Source organism: Eucyclogobius newberryi, unplaced genomic scaffold (genome assembly GCF_026437365.1).
Source record: "Eucyclogobius newberryi isolate DKJ021-1_F unplaced genomic scaffold, fEucNew1.0.hap1 SCAF_22, whole genome shotgun sequence".
Classification (NCBI taxonomy): domain Eukaryota; kingdom Metazoa; phylum Chordata; class Actinopteri; order Gobiiformes; family Gobiidae; genus Eucyclogobius; species Eucyclogobius newberryi.
This window is the reverse complement of record NW_027315857.1, coordinates 24,756,225-24,773,855: the sequence shown is the minus strand read 5'-3', so window position 1 is coordinate 24,773,855 and position 17,631 is coordinate 24,756,225. Positions and strand designations below refer to the sequence as shown.

The following is a 17,631-nucleotide window of genomic DNA, read 5'->3' as shown; positions in this document are numbered from 1 at the left end:
TCCGGATTGTAAGTCGCACCTTTTTACATAGGTTTGGCTCGGGTGTGATTTATACTCTGGAGCAATTTATAGTCCAGATAATACGGTACTCCCCGAGTCTTTAGCCGCTCTGACAGGGATGGGTGCGATGCGCTCACAACATACCTGGTACAACTCCGTTCGTGGCGATGGCGCTCATCGAAATGGCCGTTAACAGCGTCTGGAAAAGAGACAAAGAAGCTGAGACATTTAGAATTCAACAATGTGTAAAAACTCAACGAGAAAAAAATTGATAGAGATTGTGTCAGCGAGAACGAGACCAGATTTGGACAAGTTCAGTTCATGATTTCTTTAACTATTTTTAACTTGTTTTCTGCCATTGTAGCGCCACTTTTGGGACTTGCCACTTCTAAAGAGGCGCGACTCAACAAAAAATGATTTGAAGGTTTACTTTTCTTGCACCGCTCCTACAGATGCCATTTCATTAATTGGCCTCTTCATTTTTGTGTCTACAGCTATGAGAAAACCAGATTTTGTGGGTGATTATTTGCGTACATCGTTGTCTTTCCAATAAGGCAGAGCAAAATAATATGTCTGTTTGCCGTAACCCGACCGAGCCGTCAAAATTATAGCCGACTGAAAAAAAAAATATCAGCATTTTGTCAAAATTATGCCAAATTCTTTTATTTTTCTTATATTTCGCCGACTCACCGACCGTTCTTTCCCCAAAAAGTGCTGTGTTGAATAATTTTGTATCACTGGAACTCGCTAAAAATATTACGAAGCTGAAAAATAAATGAAAATGAAACTTAACACGAGCGGAGAACGTTGAACATTGTCTGTTGAAGCCTGACCCCTGGAGGACACTGCGTGTCACTGGCAGAATAGAGAAAACGGGATTTGACAGTGGCTGAAATATGCAGAATTTGTCATATACGATGACCAAGACGTCGACGATTCTACGACATGAAAATGGCCAAAAAATAAAATAATTTTCCTGTACAAAAATGGACTTATTCATTTTTTTGTTTTGTACATTTACAGTAGCATCTCTTTTGATAAATGATTATATTAACTTAATTTCATAGGCAAATTATCATTAAATTCTATATACAAATTTAGAATTTTTTATGCTTTAAAGTAAACTACCCACTTGAAAAAAATTGGTAGGGTTACACCAAACATACAATTAATTTTGGATCTTTTTTTTGCCTTCAAAGTTTAAAAAAAAAAAAGAATTTACCTACCTACCTACCCACTTGAAAAATGGTGGGTCGGGTTACAGCAAACAGACAATTAATTTGGGGCAGCCTAAAATCAAGTAACTTAAATTATAAATCAGATGTTATTCTTACAAGTAATTTTTTGGACCGCTATTATGTACTTCAACTTCTATTTTTAGGTGACTTTATTCTTACCCGAATACAGTTTTTGGATACATAGAGATGTCACAATACCAAATTCTAATGTTATGATTATTCTGCGTGGGAAAAAAAAAAAAAGTTAATTTGCAATTACAGTGAACTCGTACATTTTATCTCAACTTTGTAACCGATCACACTTTCAGAATGACAAAACAAAGTTAATCTAACAAAAACGGACAGTTTTAAAACTTTATTTACATTTAGATGCATTTATTGGACCGTAGGTTGATTTAAAAACTGAGGTACGTACGCAGCAGCAGCAGATGAAGACGATGCAGAGACCCTGGAGCACGCCCGCTGTGCCCACCACCCACGTCAGACGGAGGAACAGGATCACGCCAAAGATGTTCTGAAGACACGGCAGGTACACGCCCATGAACGTGCCCATCCGCGGAGACTGCGGGGCGAGAGAGCAACGCCGTAAACTAATGTGTGCCGCCGCCAGACGTTATGGCATTCTTTGCTCAAAGTTGTGTTTTGACTGATTCCTGCATGTTTGAATTTTGTCCTGCAACCGAGGGTCATGTGTTTCACCTGCCCCCTAGCCCCGCCCACATCACTGTTCTACTGCGATCATTTTTAAATATGACGACTCACCAGTGTCACATGTGGAGCGTTATGCGGCGAGGGAACGTGAAGGTGGTGAAAGGCGTTATGCGGCGAGGGAACGTGAAGGTGGTGAAAGGCGTTATGCGGCGAGGGAACGTGAAGGTGGTGAAAGGCGTTATGCGGCGAGGGAACGTGAAGGTGGTGAAAGGCGTTATGCGGCGAGGGAACGTGAAGGTGGTGAAAGGCGTTATGCGGCGAGGGAACGTGAAGGTGGTGAAAGGCGTTATGCGGCGAGGGAACGTGAAGGTGGTGAAAGGCGTTATGCGGCGAGGGAACGTGAAGGTGGTGAAAGGCGTTATGCGGCGAGGGAACGTGAAGGTGGTGAAAGGCGTTATGTGGCGAGGGAACGTGAAGGTGGTGAAAGGCGTTATGCGGCGAGGGAACGTGAAGGTGGTGAAAGGCGTTATGTGGCGAGGGAACGTGAAGGTGGTGAAAGGCGTTATGTGGCGAGGGAACGTGAAGGTGGTGAAAGGCGTTATGTGGCGAGGGAACGTGAAGGTGGTGAAAGGCGTTATGCGGCGAGGGAACGTGAAGGTGGTGAAAGGCGTTATGTGGCGAGGGAACGTGAAGGTGGTGAAAGGCGTTATGCGGCGAGGGAACGTGAAGGTGGTGAAAGCCGTTATCTGCGGCGCTGGCTCTTTATCTGCGGCGTCTGTCTGAGGGTCACGTTCCCGTCACGCTGTGGAAACCCAGCGCTTTCACTGTGGACACTGGAGATAAGGACCTTCTACTGCAGAAACGCACTTTTTGTCTTTTTAGTGCACTAAAGAGCCGCACTAAGAGGCCCCACTAAAGGGCCCCACTAAAGAGCCGCACTAAAGAGCCGCACTAAGAGGCCCCACTAAAGGGCCGCACTAAAGAGCCGCACTAAAGAGCCGCACTAAGAGGCCGCACTAAGAGGCCGCACTAAGAGGCCGCACTAAGAGGCCGCACTAAGAGGCCGCACTAAGAGGCCCCACTAAAGAGCCGCACTAAAGAGCCGCACTAAAGGGCCGCACTAAGAGGCCCTACTAAAGGGCCGCACTAAACGTGTTCTTTCTTTGTTTTTTGTTCTTGCTTTACTTCACCTCCATTTCTTTAGTGCACAAAATTGGAGCAAAAAACGTTTTTTCTTTCGTGACTTGTTTTTTGTTCTTTACCTTTTTTGTTCTTTCTCTAGTGCACAAACGGGTGCACAGACGGGTGCACAAAACACTAGCTTTACGAGCCACAGCGTTTTACGGCGCTGTTAAGATTATTCTTATCATTGCTTTGGTTCAACCTTTTGACCTGAAAAGATGTCATAAAGTCTAGAGTTTAGTTTAGATTAACTGGCAGAGCTGCATTCATTTTTATATTTTTCTTTCTTTACTTGTTGATTGTTCTTTGTTTCTCCCCTCCTTCTTCTACTTGTAAATGTCTTGTAGTGTTGTTGTTTTTTTAGCAATGAATCTTATTACAAAACTAATACTGGCTGAAAAATCTAAATTTGATTTTTCAGCCAGTATTAATAAGTATTAGATTAGAGTGCATTGATGCTTGTTTGATCCAAATTTAGTCCTTAGTTTGGCCCTGCTTATGCCCCGCCCTCCCCCTGCTTATGCCCCGCCCCTGCTTATGCCCCGCCCCTGCTTATGCCCCGCCCCTGCTTATGCCCCGCCCCTGCTTATGCCCCGCCCCTGCTTATGCCCCGCCCCTGCTTATGCCCCGCCCCTGCTTATGCCCCGCCCTTGCCCCGCGGTTGAACCAGACCATTACCTTTCTGGACTTCTTCTTTTCCCCGATGCTCTCCGCCTCCTCGTGCTCTTTAGCACCTTGGGTGAGGTTCGTGTAGTTCGCCAAACGGTTGAGCAGAGACGAGACTTTGGGCCGCGTGTCCATCTCCTCCTGAACAGGCACAAATGACAATGAGAACGGTAAAAGAATTCTGCGTCGGTTTGTTTCAAACTAAAACATGGGAGAATGTGAGGTGGCCCACATCAAGACAAATATCACAACGTGTTGACAGAATGGTTTGTTTTATTCAAATCTTTTTTTGCTTTTGACAAACATTTTGACCATTTTGTTAATATCCATCTATCCATCCATCCATCTTCTGCCGCTTTATCCGGGGCCGGGTCGCGGGGGCAGCAGTCTGAGCAGGGACTCCCAGACTTCCTTCTCCCCAGACACTTCCTCTAACTCCTCCGGGGGGATCCCGAGGCGTTCCCAGGCCAGCCGAGAGACATAGTCTCTCTAGCGTGTCCTGGGTCTTCCCCGGGGCCTCTTCCCGGTGGGACATGCCTGAAACACCTCCCGAGGGAGGCGCCCAGGAGGCATCCGGAACAGATGCCCGAGCCACCTCAGCTGGCTCCTCTCGACGTGGAGGAGCAGCGGCTCTACTCCGAGCTCCCCCCGTGTGGCCGAGCTCCTCACCCTATCTCTAAGGGAGCGCCCAGCCACACGGCGGAGGAAACTCATTTCGACCGCTTGTATCCGCGATCTTGTTCTTTCGGTCACTACCCAAAGCTCATGACCATAGGTGAGGGTAGGAACGTAGACCGACCGGTAAATAGAGAGCTTTGCCTTTCGGCTCAACTCCCTCTTTACCACAACGGTCCGATGCGACTGCATCACTGCAGCCGCTGCACCGATCCGCCTGTCGATCTCACGCTCCATCCTTCCCTCACTCGTGAACAAGACCCCAAGATACTTGAACTCCTCCACTTGGGGCAAGGACTCCCCACCCACCTGAAGAGGGCAAGCCACCTTTTTCCGGTCAAGAACCATGGCCTCGGATTTGGAGGTGCTGATTCTCATCCCAGCCGCTTCACACTCGGCTGCAAACCGTCCCAGTGCATGTTGCAGGTCCAACAGTTTGATGGAGCCATCAGGACAACATCGTCTGCAAACAGCAGAGATGAGATCCTGTGGTCCCCACACCGGACACCCTCCGACCCCTGACTGCGCCTAGAAATTCTGTCCATAAAAATCATGAACAGAACCGGTGACACAGGGCAGCCCTGGCGGAGTCCAACATGCACTGGGAACAGGTCTGACTTACTGCCGGCAATGCGAACACAGCTCCTGCTCCGGTCATACAGGGACCGGACAGCCCTGAGCAAAGGGCCCCGGACCCCGTACTCCCGGAGCACCCCCCAAAGGACACCCCGAGGGACACGGTCGAAAGCCTTCTCCAGATCCACAAAGCACATGTGGACTGGTTGGGCAAACTCCCATGAACCCTCGAGCACCCGATGGAGGGTATAGAGCTGGTCCAGTGTTCCACGACCGGGACGAAAACCACTCTGCTCCTCCTGAACCCGAGGTTCGACTATCGGTAGGATTCTCCTCTCCAGTACCTTGGAATAGACCTTACCCGGGAGGCTGAGGAGTGTGATCCCTCTGTAGTTGGAACACACCCTCCGGTCCCCCTTCTTGAACAGAGGGACCACCACCCCGGTCTGCCAGTCCAGAGGCACGGTCCCCGAACGCCACGCCATGTTGTAGAGACGTGTCAACCAAGACAGTCCTACAACATCCAGATACTTTAGGTACTCAGGGCGGATCTCATCCACCCCCGGAGCCCTGCCACCGAGGAGTTTGCGAACAACCTCAGTGACTTCAGCTTGGGTGATGGATGAGCCAGCCTCCGAGTCCCCGGTCTCTACTTCCTCTTCGGAAGACGTGACTGAGGGATTAAGGAGATCCTCAAAGTATTCCTTCCACCGTCCGACGACATCCCCAGTCGAGGTCAGCAGGCCTCCACCCGCACCGTAAACGGTGTTGGTGAGACACTGCTTCCCCCTCCTGAGGCGCCGGACGGTTTGCCAGAATTTCTTTGGTGCCGACCGATAGTCCTCCTCCAGGGCCTCCCCGAACTCCTCCCAGGCCCGGGTTTTTGCCTCTGCGACAGCACGAGCCGCGGCTCGCTTGGCCTGCCGATACCCGTCGATGACCTCCGGAGACCTACAAGCCAGAGTGGCCTGATAGGCCTCCTTCTTCAGTCTGACGGCATCCCTTACTTCCGGTGTCCACCACCGGGTTCGGGGGTTGCCGCCACGACAGGCACCGGAGACCTTGCGACCACAGCTCCGAGCAGCCGCATCAACAATGGAGGCGGAGAACATGGTCCACTCGGACTCAATGTCCCCAGCCTCCCCCGGGACATGGGAGAAGCTCTCCCGGAGGTGCGAGTTGAATACCCTACTGACAGAGGGCTCCACTAGACGTTCCCAACAGACCCTCACAATGCGCTTGGGTCTGCCAAGTCTGTCCGGCTTCCTCCTCCGCCAGCGGATCCAACTCACCACCAGGTGGTGATCGGTTGACAACTCTGCCCCTCTCTTCACCCGAGTGTCCAAGACACGCGGCCGGAGGTCTGATGACACGACAACAAAGTCGATCATTGACCTCCGGCCTAGGGTGTCCTGGTGCCATGTGCACTGATGGACACCCTTGTGCTTGAACATGGTGTTCGTTATGGACAATCCGTGGCTAGCACAGAAGTCCAATAACTGAACACCGCTCGGGTTCAGATCGGGGAAGCCGTTCTTCCCGATCACCCCTCTCCAGGTGTCACTGTCATTGCCCACGTGGGCGTTGAAGTCCCCCAGTAGAACAACGGAGTCCCCGGTCGGTGCAGTGTCCAGTACCCCTCCCAAGGACTCCAAGAAGGCCGGGTACTCTGCACTGCTGTTCGGCCCGTAGGCCGCCACAACAGTGAGAGACCTGTCCCCCACCCGAAGGCGGAGGGACGCGACCCTCTCGTTCACTGGGGTGAACTCCAACACGGCGGCTGAGCTGAGGGGCTATCAGCAAGCCCACACCAGCCCGCCGCCTCTCCCCGCGGGCAACACCAGAGAAGTGGAGCGTCCAACCCCTCTCGAGGAGATGGGTTCCAGAGCCCAAACTGTGCGTGGAGGTGAGGCCGACTATATCTAGTCGGTATCGCTCAACCTCCCGCACAAGCTAGGTGACATTCCATGTCCCCAGAGTTAGTCTCTGTGTCTGGAGATCTGGTCGCCGAGGCCCCTGCCGTCGACTGCCGCCCAGATCTCTCTGCACCGGCCCCATTTTGTTAATATGATTTTTGTAAAAACGTGGGAGTCATTTTTCTTGTCACTGTATTTATGGTTAAAAGTAGGGCTGTAACTAACAATTCATTTGCTAATCAATTAGCCTAGTGATTGTTGTTTCTATTAGTTAGAAAGCAAAATGTCTGTAAACATCCGATTTTTACATTTAACATCCGAGTCAAGGAGACGCAGCTCGAGGACGTCCTGACGGAGGGCGTTTCCCGTGACGTTTTGAGTACGAGTCGTTAAACGTCTCCCGACAATCGCCTCGATTTGTTGCGATTAATTGATTCACTTTTTACCGCCCTCTTAACAGTTTCGAAGTGCAGATTAATGCTTTGCCAAGATTATTCCACAGTATTTGGCCCGAATTAAACTCATCGCCATAGAAACAAGCAATTGGTCGGGATGCTTGTTGTTGTGGGTAATTATATAAAGCAAGCTAGCCTTTTATATTATATTGCTTTATACAAGTTCAAGATCAAGACTCAATAATGATAACTATCCTAGAGCTAATCTGTAATGGTAAAATCAATTATCTGTTCATTTCATTCTACGAGTGCCACATACGATCTTTGAGTAAACAAATGGATCATTTTGAAAACAGCTGCGTTCACCTCGAACAAGGCCAGGTTTCTGTCGTAGAAGTCGTCATCGTCGACGCCGTGGCTGTTGTTGATGTAGACGCTGGAGATTTTGGAGTTGCCGTCACCTGGAAGCACAGGCGGTGACTTCATCAGACAGGTCATGCCAGTCGTAACGCAAATGTAACGGCGAAAGACTGTTTGCATGAGGCGGACAAGTATTTACGGACACAGTATTTCACGCTTTGGTCGTAAAAAAAAAAAAAAAAATAGCGAATCGTGACTGGTCGACTCTAAAAATAAAAATGGAAGTCACATTTTGATCATGGTTCTCTGGACTATACGGACTATAAAATGCGTATGAAAAGGTGTTAGTCACAAAAACAGTGGCGTTATTAAATCAAAGTGTCAAAAAATGATAAACAATTTCTGACTTTCATCAAAAATACACTTTTTTTTAGGTAAATAGTCTCTATCCAGAAGCCTTCGGTCGCCGTGTTTCAACCCGTTTTTGTTTGATTGATGCGACATCTGTAGCGGCGGATGCTTCGTTTCCACGGAGGCGTTATCGGCGCCTTGAGACTACCACCTTGCGTTACAGGTCAGCGCTGTGGAGAGGCGTCCACGGCAAAGAATGGGCCGGTTGACGTTACGAGCGAGAAAAACTGAAAAGTCTTAATGCGGACGAAGATTTGACGGACGGCTGTGAAATGAATCAAATCGGTCCAATCAATAATTTAAATTGTGCGAGATTATGAACATTAATTGTGCGAGATTGTTAACGTTAGATCGAGGTCAAGGTGATTTATGAAGCACACATTTACACTGCCAAAAGTGGAGGGAATAAAAACACGCATGAACACCGTCAGACCTTGAAGCGAGCCGCTAAACGTCAGTTGGAGAAGTTTAAGAATTTAGATAATGCAGGTTTTTTCACAGAGTTTTTCCTTGAGTGGTAAAAGTTGTTCGGCTCGTACTTTTCTACTCACGGAGCCGAGACACGTCGCCTCCTGTCATTTCATAGGTTTGTTCTATTCATTTTAGACCTTTTCTCTAAGCCAGGGATGTCACGATTATTACGTTAAATCGATAATCGCAATTATTCAGGAGAACAATCATCGTGACAATTTCAGAAGCAAAAGTAAGTATTTTTAGTTCAACATCTCGTCCCCAAAAAATAGAGCTGAACGTAAAGAACTTTTATATCTGGCGGGTTTTGTCACTTTTGACTTTATTTTGTCGGTCACAAACTTGAGGAACAGTCACGCGTCAGACCACGGGAATAAAAGAAAATTAAAAATGTTACTGTGGTTCGGTCAGTCTCAATAATCGTGATCAATCTTTAGTGTTTTTTCCCCCCGCAATAATCAAAAAGCTAAAATTTGACATCCCTGCTCTAAAAAAAAATATTATTTGTTGAATAATAGTGATTACAAGTACAATTTAAATAATTTTGATATGTTTTCAGATTTAATATTAAGACAAACAAATTTTTTAGCAAAATGGAGAAAGAAATTTGACTGTTTTTTGTACTGTTTTTTAGCAGTCTGTTTTGTTCTTTATATTAGCAGTACGTTTTGTTCTGTTTTTTAGCATGAATGTTGAAAAAAACTGAAATCATGTTGAAAGAATGGCGTTCAATCATCCGTCACGTGGGCCGGCTCGAAGAGTGTTGTAATAATGGGCTTTGGCAACATCCACATGACATGTTTTCTTCCTTGTACGCAGCAAAACGGAAGCGCTGGGCTGAACGTCTGCTCAGGCTCGTTACAGGTCGAGCAGGTTGTACTGGACTGAACTACATGAGAAACACGCCACTTCATAACACACATTCAAGACCCGACCTGCCCTTTGGAGCCAAACTGCTCTATCGAAACAGGCCCGCGAGACTAATCGGCATTCAAAAATCCCTAGTTTTAAGGGCATGTTTTTTAGGATTTTCCAATTTTGACTTTATTTGGTGTGTCTGTATCTGTAGCCGTTGTACATATGATAGTTTTACGCCGATTGAGCAGCTATTTGCAGGGAAAAGTCAAAAAATCTGTAGAAAATGACAGGAAGCGACATCGCATTAGGGTCCAGCGAGGGTTGATGCAATATTGTTATATCCAATATTGTGCAGTAGACATTAAAAAGGGGGCAAAACTATTTAGTCCCTCTACGATGAGACTGCAGGGCGATAGTGACAAAAATAAATACATTTTTGGGGGGAGATTTTTGATAACAATAATCAGATGTTATTAGGTCAATCCAAAAGAATGTGTTTGAATGTATTCGTGCAGTTTTTAATGGCACCTTCCCTAAACCTATGTGCAGTATGTGATTGCACCGTCCCAAAGCCTACCTGCAGTTTTTGATTGCACCGTCCCAAAGCCTATGTGCAGTTTTTCATTGCACTTTCCCTTAGCCTATGAAGGCTTATTCTGTGTAAACACTATACATATATAACATATGTTGTCTGAGCACTTTGGGGAACTTTGTCTTGTTGTTCTTTTCCAATATTACATAAGATTTGAGCAGTAGAGCTTGAAGTATCAACTTTTATGACTCAATGGAAACCAACCAAGGACAAAAACGCCTCACTGTGTAACACCATTTATCAGCTTTATATATCCGCGTTGTGATACTTTTGACAACTCGACCGGAGGAAGGCGAGGCGGGCTGGACGAGCGCACGATGACGAGGCCGAAAGCAAAAATAAAACGAGTTGACGTCGTCGCGGCGTCAGCATAAACGTTTCCCCTTTTAGCTCCAGTCCGCATCCCGTCTCCAGTTCTCCTTTCCTTAAACTCTGCACACAACGGCTCCAGCGTCTGATTCAGCGGCATCACTTCTGCTCCGGATCAGACGCCAAACGCCGCCGCGGCACGTCCCCACACGTGGCCTGAACCGGAACGAACCAACGGAACGCTAAAGACGGGGGTCTGAAAGGCCACGTTGTTCGGACGGGATCGGCTTCACCTCTGGGACCTCGTCCAGATTTTCAATTGATTAGAGCAAAAACTACAGCGAAATCGAGCACTAAAACTTTGGCCCAATACTTACATTAGGGCGGCAAGAAACCATTATTCAAGCAGTCGGCAGAAACATAGCTTATTTTAATCGATAATTGTGATGAAGAACTAAAAATATAATAATAATTCCGACCATTTAGAAGCAAAAGTATTTTCAATTCAATCTATTACTCCAAAAAATTTGACCTGAATGAAAAATTGTCAGTTTGTGTCACATTAACTCGACTTTATCATTCAGAAAGTTTGATTTCACGAAGCTGCTCATGGACTAAAGACAACGAACATCTATTAAGATAAGATAAGATATTCCTTTATTGTCCCACATGGGGAAATTTCATTGGTGCAACGCAGGTAGATCCAGAGGTAGATCCAGAAGAACAGATCACTTATAGGAAGTCTGAAAAACACTTTCAGTAGAAGATCTCCTATAAATAAATAAAAACTCCCATAGACAAATGAATAAATAAATACCATTGCATGTGATCCCGACAGTAATTGCACATGAATATGTGTCACGACAGCACATAGATTGCACATGAATTTCACAGTAATTGCACATGAATTCCAACAGCAATTGCACATACGACAGAATTGCACATCAGTATTCTGTCGTATGTGCAATTGCTGTTGGAATTTTTACACATCGAACCAACAATGAACGTTAAATCCAAGAGTTCGCCGTCGTTTTCGGGTCAATAATCGTAACTCCGCCTCACAACAACCGCGCCGCTAAACTCTCGACAACCTTTGACATCGTTCTGCGCCGTGTCTGCACGTTCGGATGTTTGCGTTTCCAACCGGTCGGTCGGGTGCCGGGGCTAAAAGCGGCGGGAAGAGGCCGCGGCGCTGGTGTCGCGGGAAAGGGGAGGACAAGGGCCGATCGCGAGAGGTTTCAGCCGGTCTAACGGGGTCTTATCTGGGGCCGGTTGCGGCACTGTTGTGAATCAGAGATAAAGTTGTGCGAATTCTGAGATAAAGTAGAAAAGAAAAAAAGACGGGAAATACTAGGACTGAACAATTCTGAATAAACAACAAAACAACTACTGAAATATTGTGCTGATCTCATCACTAAGAATTGTCATGAAAAACACATCTAAATTAGCAGGTTTTAGAAGATTCAATGGAAGAGAATTAGTTTTTCTGTCACTTAAATTGAAATATCACTTTGATGAATGGAGTAAATAGAGTAATTTCATCACAAAAAAGATTTGATTATTATTTCATAGTCTTGTTTTTTCATTTAATTTACATAGATGAGTCTTTTTTGTGTTTAGCCTTTGAAAATGTTGTGCATCATTTCATTTCCATCACATCTTTGGTATAATCTGTACTAGTTTTACAGATAGGATTTGGGTCTTCGTCTTTAGAAGGAGCCAAGTTTTCAGCCACAACATTTAATCACAAAAATTAAAAAGCACTGCAAGTACGTTTGAGATCTTCTATAACGGCTTCATGTGCTTGAAGCATAAGTGCGCTTCGAGTATAAATCAAAGTTATATTCAGACGTAGCCAAACTCCACTGTTCGAACACAAGAAAAGGTTTTGAACAAATTGGCGGTCTGTTTTTGATCCAAGTTATTCAAATTCCAAAGACTCTCTAGAGGGGGAAAGTAGCGGCTTAAAATCAGAAAAGTACGGTAAACAATGCAATCAGTTGTTGAAAAAAAAATACAATAATTTGACTTTAAGCTGTTGAAATTTGTGCCAGTTTTTGTTTCATGTGGATTGGGCCAGTAAAAAAAGAGATAACCATAAACCAGGTCAAAACATCTTCATTTTGACAGTTTCTGGCCGGCCTGTTCTCCAGCTTCCCTTTTAAACTTTAGGCAGTTTTGAAAGCAGTAATTTCACATGAACCCAATAGAACGGCCCAATAGAGCAGCCCAATAGAGCGGCCCAATAGAGCGGCCCAATAGAGCGGCCCAATAGAGCGGCCCAATATTGGGAACGATTGCGATATGGTACTGGAATATCGCTATTTTTGGCCGCAATAATTAGATGTTCGTGCCTTGATGCATTGGTCAAACTTGTCAAGATAAAAACGAGACATACTATTGGCTCATTTAGAATGAATAGGGAAAATAATGAAAAAATATCCCTTTTTTTAGCGCTGGGTTGAAATAATCGATTTTCTGATTTTTAATCGATTTGCATATTAAGACCGATTATCGATTCATACGTCCAAAGATTGATTTTTTTATTGATTTTTTTTAATTAAAATTCTTTTCTACATTTCCCTCAGTGAACTTCAATCTACCTTCAAGAGAGATAATTCAGGACTCCTGGATTATCTTTCTTGTAAGATTTGCTGTTTAATATTGATATAATACTAGTTTTAATATGTTGCTTCTCTACACAGTCATGAAGTGAAGGAAACGGTTCAAATACATTTTTTAATAACATTAACCCCCGGATCGAATCGAAATCAGAGCGAATCGGATGGGATCTGAGAAATCGGAAAAAAAACGATTTTGAAACGCAAAAATCGGAATCGAATCCACTCTTGAAATTTGAATCGAAACACAGCTCTACTTTTTTTCAACAATTTCTTTCCAAAAACAGGACACTGCTTTGTAGCTTCAGTGTGGAACATCTGACTGAACTCCCTTTTGCTTTTCGCAGGTCCGCTTTGATCGTTGAGGCGCACGTAAGCGGTCTTTTTTTAAGCGCGCGGGCGAGTGCAGATGTCGGACCGCGTTAGCGTTCTCCCCCCCGCGGACGAGCTCACCTTGCGCTCGGAAAGATCTCAAACAGAACGTGCGACGAGGCGGAAACGCGAGAGCCGAGCGCAGATGTGCAACGGCCGGACGAAAGGCAACGCCAAGAGGGACCTGGGAATTAGGAGCTTTTGCTACTGTTTAGCTTGAATCATTCTGTACTTTTACTTCCTGGTTGGAGGTGGATGCGGTTGGCATCTGAGGCAACGGGGGACCAAAAACAGACACATTTGTTTTAGAGAGGAAGAGCTGCTGCCGCCTGCTGTGTTTGAAGATCGACAAAACAATAATTTTCTCGAGCAACGCATTTCAACTTAAAGCAGGTGGAAGGGCACATGCCACTCCCCCGTGCACATGCCACTCCCCTGTGCACATGCCACTCCCCCGTGCACATGCCACTCCCCCGTGCACATGCCACTCCCCCGTGCACATGCCACTCCCCCGTGCACATACCACTCCCCCGTGCACATGCCACTCCCCCGTGTGGACTGATACAACACACACGTGCGTTTGTTTATTAGCGCAACGGAGCGCATCGCATCTCTCGTCTCCCGTAGATTTCTGTCCACTTCTGCGTCAGCTCGAACTGTCTTTCTCCGTCTTCATTTTGCCCCGTACACTGAGGGAACTATATTATGATAGATCCATGCGCTTAGGCACGCGGAAACGTGGGGACGAGCCTGACGCGGCTGCAGGTGAGCGACAGGTGTGTTTTATGATTGATACGTGGCAGGACAAATGATTTATCCACGCCACGAGGAAATATAAAAAAAATTCTGAAAAAAATTGTCCATTCCACCTTTAAATTTTACTGCGGGCCAGATTTTTCCGGCGATGTCACAGTGTCCGGCCCCCACTTCGAACCCAATTTGGGTCGGCGCAAAATATCTATAGAACAACTGCTGTGTTGGCAGAGTTTTTGTGGAAAATAAAAAACAAAAGCCTTCACAAACTCCAATACAAACCAGAACTAAACTAGGACAAGACTAGATTCTAACCGGGCCAGAGAAATAAACACCTAGAATCAAACCAGGTCTAAACCAGGTCTAAACCAGGTCTAAACCAGGACTGGACCAGGTTTGAATCAGAATCAAACTAGTGCTGACCCAGAATTTAAACAGTGAAGATATATATATATATGTTTTTATTTATTTGGAAGATGGATAGCGGGCCGGATCAGATCGTTTGAATTAGACCTCTAACTTTGAGCTCGTATTCTAGACTTTAAGATGGAAGTATAACAGCCTCTTATTGGGTTAAAAGTGTCTGTTCTTCTTCTTCTACTGAGACTAAAAAGCTTTATGTTGACAATATTCTACGGGGATGTTTTGAGTCGATACCAATACCCGATATTTGTCTCACTGTTGACATTTATATTTTAAAACCCAAAGCAAGGCCCACAAATCTTTCATAAAGATCGCAAATGAACGTGTCACTTAAGCAGAAATAACAGAATGCATCTTTCTGCGATGTAAAATAATTAGTTGCGTGATTGTGTAGAATTACAAAACACATCTGTGGCTTAATTTCTCCTCCGTTTCCATTTTTAGTTGTTGGTCTCTTCAAAAACACAAATCTGAGGCACCGAGCACGAAACGGCCCTGACGTTCTTTACTGATATCATTGAAAATTAGTCAATAATCGCCCGATACGGATTTCAGAACAGATATATATCGCATACCTATATTTGTGTGTCTTGCATTGCTCCTTTTTAAATATGATTAAGTATTTCTAATTGTTGTGTCTGTTCTGTGAAAACACCAGCTTTTGTGCTTTACTTAATGTTTTGTCCTTCCAATTACATAAACTTGATGATCTTAATTTTTGCCGACGTTACCACCTGGGTTCAGTATTATGTAGGCTCAGGTGGATGTCCCACACACTTTGGACACAGAGTAATCAGGTTATAACCGTGTTTCTATTTGTGGAGGCTTATTATGATCAGATGATGACTGTGATGGACAGGCTTAGCTTCCCAGACTCTAATACACTTATGCCACAGTTCCATAGAGACTGTTCCTGGACTGAGCCATGGTGATGAGGATAGAAGCTCTGGAGTTATAAGAAATATAACATAACATTGATTAAATGGCATTTAACAGGCAGTTTTTTTTTTTATATATCAACATACGCCCCGCCGCGAGTCCTCAACATACGCCGCGAGTCCTCAACATACGCCGCGAGTCCTCAACATACGCCGCGAGTCCTCAACATACGCCGCGAGTCCTCAACATACGCCGCGAGTCCTCAACATACGCCGCGTGTCCTCAACATACGCCGCGAGTCCTCAACATACGCCGCGAGTCCTCAACATACGCCGCGAGTCCTCAACATACGCCGCGAGTCCTCAACATACGCCGCGAGTCCTCAACATACGCCGCGAGTCCTCAACATACGCCGCGAGTCCTCAACATACGCCGCGAGTCCTCAACATACGCCGCGTGTCCTCAACATACGCCGCGTGTCCTCAACATACGCCGCGAGTCCTCAACATACGCCGCGAGTCCTCAACATACGCCGCGTGTCCTCAACATACGCCGCGAGTCCTCAACATACGCCGCGAGTCCTCAACATACGCCGCGAGTCCTCAACATACGCCGCGTGTCCTCAACATACGCCGCGAGTCCTCAACATACGCCGCGAGTCCTCAACATACGCCGCGAGTCCTCAACATACGCCGCGAGTCCTCAACATACGCCGCGTGTCCTCAACATACGCCGCGTGTCCTCAACATACGCCGCGAGTCCTCAACATACGCCGCGAGTCCTCAACATACGCCGCGAGTCCTCAACATACGCCGCGAGTCCTCAACATACGCCGCGAGTCCTCAACATACGCCGCGAGTCCTCAACATACGCCGCGAGTCCTCAACATACGCCGCGAGTCCTCAACATACGCCGCGAGTCCTCAACATACGCCGCGAGTCCTCAACATACGCCGCGAGTCCTCAACATACGCCGCGAGTCCTCAACATACGCCGCGAGTCCTCAACATACGCCGCGAGTCCTCAACATACGCCGCGAGTCCTCAACATACGCCGCGAGTCCTCAACATACGCCGCGAGTCCTCAACATACGCCGCGAGTCCTCAACATACGCCGCGAGTCCTCAACATACGCCGCGAGTCCTCAACATACGCCGCGAGTCCTCAACATACGCCGCGAGTCCTCAACATACGCCGCGAGTCCTCAACATACGCCGCGAGTCCTCAACATACGCCGCGAGTCCTCAACATACGCCGCGAGTCCTCAACATACGCCGCGTGTCCTCAACATACGCCGCGAGTCCTCAACATACGCCGCGAGTCCTCAACATACGCCGCGAGTCCTCAACATACGCCGCGAGTCCTCAACATACGCCGCGAGTCCTCAACATACGCCGCGAGTCCTCAACATACGCCGCGAGTCCTCAACATACGCCGCGAGTCCTCAACATACGCTGCGAGTCCTCAACATACGCGCGACCCTCACCTATGGTCATGAGTCCAGTGAAAAGGACAAGATCGCAGATACAAGTGGTCGAAATGGGTTTGGTCCGCAGGGTGGCTGGGAGCTCCCTGAAAGATGGGTGAGGAGCTCAGTCACACGGAGAGGAGCAGCTGAGGCCCGGGCTTCTGTTCCAGAGCCTTCAGGACAAAGCCTCCCTGGAGAGGTGTTCATGTCCCACCGGGAAGAGGTCCCATGGAAGACACAGGACACACTGCAGGGACTATGTCTCTCTGTGGCCTGGAAATGCCTCCTGGAGGAGCTGGAGGAAGTGTCTGGGGTAAGGGAGGTCTACAGTCCCTGCTCAGACTGCTGCTTCCATGACCCGGCCCCAGATAAAGCAGAAGATGATGAATAAACAAAATCCAAATCATTTGTTGTTTTGTCGTCTCTACTCTTGGATAAACAACCGTTTTGCCCATGTGTTATTTTTATCTCCTCGTGTGTGCTCCTCTGCTCCTCTGCTCCTCTGTTCCTCTGTTCAGGTCATTATGAAACAATCGCACTCACTTCCCCCTGTGGCCCAGACTACTGCTGTAAATACTTTGCTCTTTAGTAATCGCAGAGTCTTTTTTAATGTCTAAATAAACCAAGACAAAAAGTGCCAAAACGTGTCTGCAACTGATCCAATATTACAGTAAGTGAACCAACTGTAACATGGACAAACCTATGTTTGTGTTGTTGTGCCCGTCCGTCCCGTTGGTCCACACTAAATTTCTCCCGAGACATAATGACCCAGTGAAGAAAAACGACAACAAACCATTGATTGCTGAGGGCTCCAACT

At 46.7% G+C, this 17,631-nt stretch overlaps 1 protein-coding gene across 1 annotated transcript in view; it reads right to left on the bottom strand.

The window, feature by feature from the left end:
- Positions 1–17,631, bottom strand: part of LOC140371676 (solute carrier family 12 member 6-like) — a 48,339-nt gene that overhangs the window by 26,599 nt on the left and 4,109 nt on the right. The window contains exons 3-6 of the mRNA XM_072458858.1: positions 7,666–7,760; positions 3,750–3,878; positions 1,654–1,800; positions 145–199 (exon numbers count right to left, since the gene is read on the bottom strand). Coding sequence (XP_072314959.1) covers positions 145–199; positions 1,654–1,800; positions 3,750–3,878; positions 7,666–7,760 — 426 coding nt within the window. The remainder of the gene's footprint in view (positions 1–144; positions 200–1,653; positions 1,801–3,749; positions 3,879–7,665; positions 7,761–17,631) is intronic.